This window comes from Carassius auratus, unplaced genomic scaffold (genome assembly GCF_003368295.1).
Source record: "Carassius auratus strain Wakin unplaced genomic scaffold, ASM336829v1 scaf_tig00019073, whole genome shotgun sequence".
Classification (NCBI taxonomy): Eukaryota; Metazoa; Chordata; class Actinopteri; order Cypriniformes; family Cyprinidae; genus Carassius; species Carassius auratus.
In genome coordinates, this window is record NW_020524927.1 from 2,746 (window position 1) to 15,496 (window position 12,751).

A 12,751-nucleotide genomic window follows, 5' to 3' on the forward strand; every position below is an offset into this window, starting at 1 on the left:
AAAACAATGTCTGATGGAGTGGATTAAATGACTTGGAAAGCGGGATAGAAATGGTCCTCTTGGAAGACTTTTCAATGACATTCATCAAAATAGCAATTTTCAAACGCAAAGGTGATTAACAACTGTTTGTCTATCCTGACCATGGTTGCTCTTTTCCAGTTAACGTTAGGAAAACCACCTTCTTCTCGAAGTTTGTTTATTTATTTATTTAATGCATTGATTATATAATATAAATGTATATAATGTACACCACTGTTATATAATAATATAATATTTAATAAAGTTTCTGAAAATGTAAGAGATGCATGAATGGCTTTAACTAACATTTAATTAAAAGTCATGTTTGATTTTACTGGACCTTAAATGAGTTAATGTTGAATTAGTACATACTACAATAAGGTTCACAAATTCCCTTAGTAAATGCTCAGTTAATGGTAAGTCACGTTAATAAACAGTCTAAAAACAAGAGAAACGTTATCAGTTAATGTTTATATGGTTTCCAAGTTTACCAATTGCCTAAATGGGGAGTTAGTATATATAGTTTATTAATTGTGTGTGTCAGCTGCTAAATAAGCGTGTGTTTATACTTTATGTAGTATAATTAAATAAAGCTTATTAAATAAAGCTGCATGTCTGCAGGCATAGTTCATTGTTAGTTCATGGTTACTAATGCATTAACCAACAATAACTAATTAAGTTGTCAATGTGAAGAGAAGCATTAGTATATGAATAAGTTAACATGAGCAAAGATAAATTAATGCTGAACAGGTGTGTTGTTAATTTTCTTTTTTTTACTAATGCATTAACCACATCATTAACTAGTTAATATGTTAATGTGAAGAGATGCATTAGTAAATGTGTAAGTTAACATTAACAAAACATTAAGTAATAAGAGTGGATATATTCATTGTTAGTTAGTGTTAACTAATATATAATATTAACTAATAAATTAGTATATGAATGTTAACATGAACAAAGATTAATGCTCAGCAGATGTGTAGTTCATTGTTAGTAATTGTTAAATTATTGTAAAGTGTTACCATGTTTGCTTTAACTTGTATATTATTAATTTAAATGAAGAAAAACGGTATGAAAATGAACCTTAAGTACCAGTCACTTCTTTTTATTTATTTATTTACCAAGGGAAAAAAATCCTTAAAGTCCTCATCTTCATTTGTATTTTGCCAGATTTGTTTAGTAAATCAGACTTGACCTGAGAGGTGTTCTGAGAAAAGCAATTCTGGAGGATCTATGATGTGTGAAATATATTCAGCAAGCTGCCAGTCAGAATTTCCTAAGGGTGGAGACTCAAGCTGCTAAGAGAATACGAATAAAAGGAGAGATGGATGCCCATGTCATATCTGACCATCACAGGTATCTGGTCAATGGTCTTTAACAAACAAGATGGAGGAACTCTCTTACCTGTTCTTACTTTTGGGTGAGTATAAATGATACGCATCAGTCAGATGATGTACAATTCTAGATGCTGTTAAGCTATTCTTTATGAACATTTTTAAAGAATCAAATGCAACACAAACTTGATGGACCTCCCAGAAACAATGGAATATATATATATATATATATATTTTTTTTTTTTTTTTGTAACAGGTGTCTTTTCCATTCAGGGGAGTTCAGAAAACTTGGAAGGTAAAAAATAGAATCTAATGTCCCATTTAACATTAACCAATACACAACTTATAGTATTTATTAATCTTTGTTAATATTTGGTCAATAAAATACAACTGCTTGTAGTTAGTTCATGTAAGCACAAATCAATAAAAAATATTAATTTCAGATTTTAATTTAGTAGTAAATGGAATTAAGTGTTTTTGATTTTGTTTCGATTTTGACCCAAATGGAATGTACTGAAACTTCACACATTTGAGTCTTGACCCTCTTTAAAAGGTTATTTAAATATTTGTTGTTTTTTGTTGTTTTATTTTTTATTTTATTATAGAGAATTTGGCATTAAAAGGAAAGGCTGTACAGTCAAACACATATTCCACCTGGGCAGCTGCAAACGCCATCGACGGCATCAAATACGCTCCAAGATGCTCCAATACAGATTACAAGCTCAACCCGTGGTGGAGGCTGGACCTGCTGGATTCTTACAAAATTTACAAAGTTACCATCACCAACAGAAACGACTGCTGTCTCGATGAAACGGCTGGAGTAGAGATCCGCATCGGAAACTCTCTGGAGAACAACGGCAACAACAATCCCAGGTGAAGTTAAGGAAACAAGTTATGAACGTGTCAGGAGAACTGGATTTAAGCAGGTCAGCTGATTGTGTCGTGGTTTCTCTCTTTCTCTCTGTAGATGTGGTGTCACTTCACTTGTCCCAGCAGGCAGTTCTGTCAGTTTCTTTTGTGGTGGAATGAAAGGTCGTTATGTGAACATGTACCTTCCCAACATCCAGAGGTCTCTCTCGCTGTGTGAGGTGGAGGTTTATGGAACAGGTAATTTCATTCTAGATTGTTAAAGTGCTGTCACATTAGTGAAATTTCACGTGGAAAAAAATAGGTCCACTGTCAATAGCTTAGTGATGTACGAAGCACAGCTCACAAACAGGGCCGGCCCGAGGCATAAGCAAACTAAGCGGCTGCCCTCCCACCAGGGGGCCCCCAATCATGTTTTTTTTTAACAATTAAATAACTTTAAACAAGTGATATAAATGAATGAGTGAATGAATAATGTACGAAAAAATGAATAATTAGAGACAAGAAAATTCTTATTTACCGACAACTGCTGCTGTGTCTGCTAGCGTTTGAGTCATGCGCAATTGCGCATAGACACCTCGCGTGCATTGACAATTCGCGTCACTATAATAAATGATAAGTCATGTCACAAAAAGGATGTATCCCTCTGGTGCCGAAAAAAGAAAGAAGAAAAGGACATAGAGTTGTCTTGACGTTGGACGTTCGAGAGTCTCAAATTTAGGGACCGTCTCTAAAGTTACATGCAATATTGGTATACACTTTTCTACCGTCAGTAGCATTTGAGGAGAATGACTTAGTCATAAAAACAACTGTAATTGTTCATATAGGTGCCAGCTATAATGCACAATTGAATATAATGTTGAATATTTATTAAAATAAACTGTAAATCATATGTAAATTATGCTACTTTTTCACATGGGCTCAAGCGCAAATTTAAAGCTCAATAGCATTTGAGGAGAAAGACTTGCAGTCATAAAACAATTGTAATGTGTGCATTTAGGTGTCAGCTACAATGCACAAATTATACAGTTTTAATATATATTAAAATAAATTATAAATCATTTAGGTAAAAATGAGGCCCGTTTATTACTTTCATGAACAATCCTGTGAAAGTTTTTTTTTTTTTTTTTTCAGGTTCTTTTCAAAATTACCCATGGTTTTATCAATAACACCACAAATCATCGTTCTTGTAGCCATGGCAACTGCAAATTAACCATGGTTTTGTTACTTCAAATAATAATTTACAAAGAAGTATTAATATAATGTAATATTTTTGTTGTTGTTGTTGTTTTTGCAATAAAAACAGACCTAAGCCATCAATAGCTTTTAAAATGACTTAAAATGCATTATATTAAAAAAAAACTTTGAGGCAATAATGATTGGTTAATAATAACAATGTTAAAATACATAATGTAGGCACATACAAAATAAACAATTTATGTAAATCTTATTACAAATGCCTGCAAAGGGAGCCAAATGGCATGTAATTGCTGCTGTTACATTTTTGCTATAGATGACACAGCCTTTATAATTTCTTCAACAAAAAAATGTGCATATCACAACCCTTACAAAAATAAACCATGGTTTTATCATAGTAAAACTGCTTAATTAACTTTTGCATGATTTCTGAATGCTTAAGGCTATGATATAAATTAGTCATTATAAAGTTATAGCCATAGGTAAATGTTGAATGCTACAATTGTAATTAGTAAATAATACAATTTATTCATTTACTTTTTTATTTGATTAAAGTTCTATTTTCACATATATAGTAGGTGTTTATTTCCATCATCATATTTGAGGAAGGGGGGCACAACAATACAATCCTGCTTTCCTGATGTCATCAGTGACTTTGTCTCCTGAAAAGCTAGCAAGGAACAATTTTGAGGTCATTTTTGTACAATTGTCATTGTTGAATCCTAGCTGTTCTCATGTTTGCTTTCATTCTTTAAGTTTTTAACTATTTTTAACATTATATTTTTTATTATATTAATGTTTGTCTATTTTGGTTTCATTTAAAAGGTTGCACATTTAATGCCTATTTGCATTTGGACATTTGCTAATTATTTATTTCATGGTTTGTGACAGTTTGTATTCAGAAGTTTAAGAGTAAAGTATGTTATTTAAGTATTGATTTCTCTTTATTTATTTTTAATTAATACATAACCTCACTGTATTCATTTATAATGTAACATTATAGTATGACATTTGTGTCAATAATCTTGAAGCAAAGGTGACTCCACGTGGAGGGGGGCATTCTGCTTAGGGCCCCCAAGAGGCTCGGGCCGGCACTGCTCACAAAGATGTCACTTTAAGGGCCGTGTTGCAAGGTTAATTTTTTAACTAATTTGTGCAATTTGTTTGTTGGTAATACACATTTAAACTGTTATCCATTGTATTTTATGTTGCTGGGTATCACAAAACGGAATATAATACGAAAAAGTAGGTACTATCTTGCAGCGGTCTCCTTTCCCCCACAATGCATTGCATCACGTCACGTTGGGGAGAAAATTTACCAAAGCCGCCTTGAGAGCATTGAGAGTGACTAGAGAGAGACGAGTAGTAGACGAGAGTATTCAGATAGCGCAGATTGTAGATAAATAGATAAATACATAGATATATATAGACTGATAGACTACATATACAAATAGATCGGTCTCAGTGGGATATTCCCAGCCACACCTGTCTCTCCCGGTGGGATGGCCGACTCTAAACCGGGGTCTACAGACAGGAGAACCGCCAGCCCAGCGCCACAGCGCAAGGTGGCTGCCGGCCCAGTGCCACGGCTCAAGATGGCCGCCAGCCCAGAGCCACAGCACAAGATGGCTGACGGCTCAGTGCCACTGCACAAGATGGCCACCAGCCCAGCGCCACGGCGCAAGATGGCTGACGGCTCAGTGCCACTGCACAAGATGGCCACCAGCCCAGCGCCACGGCGCAAGATGGGCGCCGGCCCAGGACCACGGGGCAAGATGGCCGCCGGCCCAGCGCCACAGCACAAGTTGGACGCTGGCCCAGTGCCACGGGGCAAGATGGCCGCCGGCCCAGCGCCACAGTACAAGTTGGACGCTGGCCCAGTGCCACTGCACAAGATGGCTACCAGCCCAGATGCACAAGATGACAGTCACAGTTGAGATTTGTCCGATTGACAAGAACATCAGATAACCAGGGGTTAGAAGGGGCAGCCCATGCTGGTCTGGAGGAGAAAGAACAAATGTCATCTAGACAAAAGTTTAAAGTAGAACATAACGTGTCAGTTGCTGCATTCACATCCAGCGATGAGAAATGGGTAGGTGAAGGAAGAGAGGAGGATACTATGGAGGAAAGATGGGAGGGTGAAAGCAAGTGTAGGTTTTCTCTAAAAGTAACCGGTATAGGGCTAGGTGTCAGACAGGTAGCAAAGAGTAGTTTAAATTTAATGAATAAATGGTCAGAGATATGTAGGGATTTTACCAACATGTTATCTGCAATACAATTGCCTGTATAAATTAAATCAAGGTGGTTGCTTGATTTGTGGTTGCTTGTAGTAGTAAGTTGTTTGAGATCAAATGAAGGAGTGAATGGAAGTCTGTAGCAGAAGGCTTGTCCAGATGAAGTTGCCAAAGACTAAAAATGGACTGCCAGTCTCCGGGAATGAGGACAGCAGCCCATCCAGCTCCTCTAGGAAGATGGATAGAATTTCTGCAATACAACTGAGTGTGTAAACTAAGTAAAGTTGGCTGCCTGATTTGTGGATATTTTGGTCAGGAGGACATTAAGTTACCACAACCTGGAGTTTTATACGGGCCATTACAGTAAATGCACGTCTCAGTCAAGCCCAAGATGCTAAGTGTGGATTTTAAAGAAAAATAAGAAATTAAGTCTGCTTTATCGACAGCTTACTGACAGAGACCAACAGAGAAAGAAAGAGGTGCAGGAGAACATGTAGAAATAGGATGCAGGTTATCAAGATAGCAAGTGACATTTAAACGTTGTTGAGAGACAACGGGAATGTTTTGAAGACACATGATAGAGGTGGACAAAAAGAGGACAGGAAAGCAGAGTGTGTAAAGGGAACATAAAAATAATACTTAAGTCTGTTGCCGGTTTCGATGCTATGTGAAGTCGCGCAGGTCTTTACACTGGTTGGTCTTCACACAAGGAGTTTGAACACTGAATGCTTTGACCAATGCTTCCGCGTCAGTGCACAGACATGAGATTGACAATGAGTCAAAACTAGGCATTTGTTGCATCCAGTGGGGAATAAATTACTGATTATAATGACTTATACTGTCTTTTTTACATGTTGTGTTGAGTATCTCGCTACGTAAAAATAAAACCCATATCTGCGATCTGAGAAAATACAAACTACAAGTGCTACTCTACACTGCTCAAAACTCGCGTTTGAATCATCCGTGGCAAATTATTTAAATATGTAAACATACATAAAGACTGTGAGTCAGAAGTGCCAGACTGTCATCTAGGATTTCTTAATTTTATAGAAACAGACACCTGCACTGTAGGCTACTCTTCCAGGAAACAGTCCTCCGTTAAATGCACTGGACACATCTGAATATTTGGGTTTAATTGTTCTGGAACAGTGTTGTAAATTCAACTTAACCACTGATTTCTAGTTGTGTCCTCTTTTGGAAGGCTAAACAAAGTAGTTAGCAAAGTATTAAAAAACACCATCTCAACAATATGGCGGCAGTGGCAACATAGAGAATCAAAGGTTTTGCCTTATTTTGTTGCGTGAAATTCAGCACCGCTTTAGTTCAGTCAGGCCACGTTAGTCACGCTTGCATCAGCCTACAGTCAGCTGTTCCAGTCTTGACACCTATCACCTGCGGTCTATTTAAATTCCCATTCTTCAGTATCTCTTCCATCACATCGCTGCTTCCAATTAACTCCCATCTCCAACCCCAACTCCACCAACTGAACCTGTAATTTGATCTAACTTTGTTATTTCTTTACAGTCTCTTCATTGGACGCAAACTCTACCACATTTAGTTTACAACTCATGTAATTGTAATTATGTAAGCATATAATGGTTCTGTTCTGTACTCCAGAGGGGGTTGTCTTGCTGCTCTCCCCATTCTGTCCAAGCATGGCTGCATGGACAGGCGTGTGGAGTGTTGCCCAGAACATAACCATACAGCCAACACTAACTTTATGCAATATAATTGTCATAAATACACTTGACAGAAGTGGTCCTGGTTGAACATTTGGGCGGTGTTATGCAAATCGTCCCACATCATGACATAGACATGTGGGGGCGTGTTAGAATGAGCCGTTTTAGGAGGGAATAGTTGACTCTTAACTTTTATAAAGAATATCTCTTTGTATTTGAGATTTTAGTCTTTGTATCTTTACAGATCTTCTTTATGCACAAAGAGCTTGTAAAACTCCAAAGAGACAGGAAAAATTTTAATTGCATCATATGAGCCATTTAAGCAAATCACTCATGTGCTGCCATCCATCTCTTCTGCTGACTAATTGCTTCTCATCCTAAATTTTAATGACTTCATCCTTAGTTTAAAAAATAATTTTCTTTCTCTTTACTTATTCCTTCCCTTTCTAGCTAATACTTATTTGAACAATGGCTGAAACTTATTATGAGCACTTCCTGTTTCTGTTTGCCTCTTTAAGAAGAATCTCTATGTAAAGCATGCCCCACAGAAAGATGAACGCTGTACCAAGTATGCACAATGCACAATCTTACAGCCTAGTATAAAATCATTATGTACATAAACAACAATATGGGAAAATATAATGCAATTTTACGCAAAACTATACGAAATTTTAACAGGATTTTTAACAGCAGGACTTTTAACAGTGTTGGCATGGACAGTCATCGACCTGGTGTGCATACTCAACACAAAGTGTGCCACATTTACAGCACCGCAGTTCTCATCCAGTCCAGCACTTGGGTGCATGCCCTATCGGTCTTCCCCTGTGTTGGACTAGGTGCCTCCATGTGTTGTGATTCCCCTTTTTTGGGCAATCCCACATGTGTACTTACACAGTAAGTCTCTTGGTAGAATGTGTCTTTCCCTTGGCAAGCACCTTGCCAGCTCTGTTGTTGAAACTTACACCCTGCGGGCTGGGTACCTCAGAGTTCATGTGTATCACCACCTCTCGGTTGATACCTGGATTGTAAGTCCTCCTCCGAGCAGGCAACGTGCTAGCATAGGTCCTGCTGGAATATGTTACCCAGCGCATTCTGTGTCAGGTTTAGGAGGGAATGGAGACGTTATGTGCCTTTGCCACATCGCTGTTCAGCTGAATGGCTGGGTCACTGGGCTCGGCTCCTCAGTGAAGATCTGAATGCAAGTTTCTTGCACTGCTCGCTTATTTACCGTGGAGCTCACAATGCAAATCCTGCAGACCAAGGTACACGGGCGAGACCCTATTTGTCTATCTCTTTCTGCTATAAAGTCTCTGTTCCCTTCTTCATGGAATGAGGGTTACATACGTAACCTAGACATTTTATTTATTCCCAAAATGTCTTCAAAAATTCCTGCATTTTTTTTTTATAACAAATGTAAACATTTTCCAATTTAAGCTTTTCAGAATTCAATTTTATTGGTTAAATTAAATTTAATTAAACATCTTATTAATTAAAAAAAACATTATAAAAAATAAATAAACACAATTCTAAAAACAAAAACAAAATGTTTGTAAAAAAATCAGATACCTCAAAGTAAAATATCTGGGGCAAATAACTCCCACAGCCAAAGGGGTTGGCTGACAAAAAGTTTATGAATCCATGATTTCTATGTACAATTAGTAAGTAAGTAAAACTGAGTAACATATATGATATTGTTCTCCCACAGTCAAGAAGCAGGTGACCCGAGTGCAGGTGAAAGCTGCTGAGAATGTGGATGAAGCTGAACTGAAGGAGCTCGTCTTAAACAAGGTGAATTTTATATTACTCATCTGATTAAAATCAATTTGTTGAACATAGAGCAAACAGAAAACGTCAGGTCAGCTTAGACATCAGTTTAAAAACTGATATTTAATAAAATCAGATCAGATTTCCCCACCAGTGTGAACAAAACCCACCTCAGTCAGTCTTTATGTAAAGACAAAACACAATGTTTTGTGTTTGGAGTTTTGATCAATTGTGATCTTTCTGTAAGGTTTGTAAAGTAAGAGATGTTAATGTTGAGTTGAGATGCCTCAAACTTGTCTGCGTGGGATTTATCCACTGAGTAACTGAAGACTGTTTCTGTGTTTAGTTAAATCAGACGCTGAGCGATCAGGACGTCACACTGACATGGAGGACACAACCCAACGGGAAAGTCTTCCAGAAGAACAGGACTGTACTGAAACAATCTCCTGTTTGTTCTTTGAAGTGAAATTTAGTTTATCTAATGCAATTCATTCTTAGTTACAGATATCTGAATTATTACATTAGATTATTGCATTAGACTAACAATTTATAGTAACTTCTCAAAAATAGTTACATATATTCATTTTTAATTTATTAATTTCATTGAAAGATATGTAAACCTAAATATGAGCAAAAATATTATAGAATTTTGGCAGTGTATTTTAACTGCTACTTTTACCTTTAAGAATAGACAAAGGCCTTTGGGAGGATAAAAAAATGCATAACATTTTCTCACAAATACATTTTATAAAAGCATGAAGCAAAAAGCACCAGCCTGTTAAACACTTTTCAGTACTTAAAGGGATCATGACATGAGAAATAAAATTTGTCTTGATCGTTTGTACCATTAAAGGGTCATGAACTGGCTTTTTTATTTCATACTGTTGTCTGAGGTCCACTTATGACTTTCCTGTGGTTTTTACATCAAAAACATTTGAATCAATAAGCAATAGGCTATTTTTGACCATGTTTTAGAGGCTCAAGAAACGATCTGTTTTTATGGGTGTGCCGTATTGAAGACATAAAGGTAAACACCCACAGCTGTGATTGGATAACAGTTTTGCATAGTAAACTACCTTTCTGTGTGTCTGTTTGACAAGCTACATCCTTCATAGTTGGAGCCTTCTGTGACTTTGGTTAGACACGTACACCTAATCAGGATATCTCAAGTGATCTCTAACAAAACAATAGTGACACATACAAATACTTTTTGTGTTGTGCCAAGTGATTGGCTCTGGTGAGGAGTTAAGGAAACGTGTTACATGACCATTCACACTGTAGCATCAAGCTACATAAAACAATTTATATAATTTCAACTATGCTCTTACTCAAAACTCACTTAAAACCACCGAGTATTTGTAATAGCCTTCGGATGACATCTATATATCATAATAATGCTGCAAAAATATACTATTGTAGCAATTTTATATCAAGAATATCACTTAAAATAGATTATGTTCTTCTTACCTGAATGATCAGTTTACATGTTGAAATAGAACAAATCACAGCACATTTACTGTCTTTATCTTGTGTGGGTTTGTTAAACGATGTTTGACAGCTTGGAAGGGAGAGCTGGTTTCCATTTCGTCTTAATGGACCACATTTGTGTCACTATTTCAAATTCATCTCAATGTCTGATAACAGATAGAACTAAAAATGAACTAAAACTATAAATGAAAATAGTTTTATTTTGAATTTGACTTCATTAAAATAGTATGTGATCACTGAGAGTAGGAGAGAAACGAACAAAGGACTGACACTATGTAGAATGCAAATATGACCAATTATGTCATGAATATGCTAATTAGCCTATGCCTAACTTTTTGAGCAGCCTTTAGCTACTGTCCTTTGAAAGAAGTTGGCAACAGTGGTTCAGATGTGTTTGGATCTCGATCTTTCAGGAAAGCAGATCTTCAGGAGCAGAACTGATGATTCTGAGCTCCTGCCTTCAGCTTCCATCGTGCTGTTCAGGCAGCAGACTTCAATCATAGGAAAGAACCTGAGCTGGGACTCACAACTGCAAAATTTAACTGGCTAAAGCTCCAGAAAGCCATTTCACAGAGGCTAGTTTCACAACAGAATGCTGCTAGAACTATTTCAGGACTATATGATTTTTGATTTTATCTTTTCTGTTTTTCTTTGTTGCTCTGTTTCTCTGCTGTAGTTTTTCTGGATTATATTTTAATGATTTTATTAAATTTTAATACTCAAAAAGGATGTCCAATCAACTGAATTAATACAACTTTAATGTCATCATTTATTAAAATAATAGTGCCATCAAAAAAAAATAATAATAATTATCTTTTCAGAAATTCTATGTTGTCTGATTAATTTTTTTGGATTTTGTGTAATTTTATACGATTTAATAACAAAAATGATTGTAATAAAATGAATGCACAAAACTTTAACAATTTAATGCATCTTTTAAAATCTCATTGTTATGGCGTGCTACTGTGAGGAGCACAGAGCGAGGAACGAGGAGAGGCAATGTACAATTCAAAGTCTTTAATGAATCCAAAGGAGACAGGAACACACACATAGCACTGGTAGACACAACATACAGAAAATTTGTTCACAAGACTGTCAAACCTGGAACTTGTAGCCTAGAATTTATGCTTCAAAATGATGTGAAACTCATCTTGTTTACTCACTCACAGAAAAGAATAGATTGAATGACATTTTCTAAGACACTTTTTGTTTTCAAAAGGGCCTATGTGAGTAGGCGTGATTGAGCATGAATATTAATGTGATTTACACCTGAGAAGACAAAGGCCTGCATAATGAGCTGCATAATGAGTCTCTCATTCAGCTGTGCCACTGTGAGTGAGGAGTTACAAGAAAGAATGTGAGAACAAAATAAAAGTATATATTTAGATTTTTGTAGTTTATTTAGAATATATTTAATTATCCCACAACATAAATTAATATTCACTTGCGAGTGCAGATAAACAGTTTATTAGGAACAACTAGTTTAGTTACATTTATATTTTACAATAGTATAGTTTTATCAATTCCTTTATTTGCCATTTTGTATCTACTAATAAAACTGATGTTTTCATCCCATTATTTCAGATCTTTAATAAAACACAAAGTTGTTCATTGTCGAAATTTTTTTCTTTTGACATGGGATGGTTTCCATATGAGTGCAGTTTTGAGTGCAGTCTAGAAGTTAGTCATCGAAGGATGTGGCCAGCAAATCTTAGTCTGTGTTTGATGATAACTTCTTGGAGTGGGCAAGTGTCAGTTCGATGATAAATCTCATCATTGTTGTCTAATATTCAAAAGGCCTTATTTGTTGGTGCTGGTGGGATATTTGCATAACCTTGGTTTTAGTTGTACTTATGTGAAGCCCTATCTTTGCCACCTCTTGTTCCAGTCTTTTTGTCATTTTTTTGTATGTTCTTCCTTGATGTTACAAGTAGGGTGATGTCAGCAGCAAAATCAAGGTCTGTCAGCCATTTGTATACTCGCCATAGATTTGGTCATTGCAGGATTGACCACAATGGAATACAGATTGCTCTTCTCAAAGCGTCTTGTCAACTGCTTTTCTTAGGTGCCGTAGACGGACAATGCAGAATACCTTTCCAGGAACGAATAGGAGCGTGATCCCTTTCCAGTGATGATAACTTCCCTTTGTCAATCCTCTGGGACTTGAGCT

The 12,751-nt window shown here is 36.4% G+C and overlaps 1 protein-coding gene across 1 annotated transcript; it reads left to right on the forward strand.

Moving 5' to 3' along the window:
* Positions 1-1,404: 1,404 nt before the first annotated feature.
* LOC113076149 (fucolectin-4-like) lies at positions 1,405-12,046 on the forward strand (the record flags this gene model as incomplete). Its single annotated transcript, XM_026248814.1, has 4 exons — positions 1,405-1,438; positions 1,958-2,225; positions 2,320-2,446; positions 12,038-12,046. Coding segments are annotated over exons 1-4 (438 nt in total), but the record flags the coding sequence as incomplete, so codon positions are not given.
* Positions 12,047-12,751: the final 705 nt, after the last annotated feature.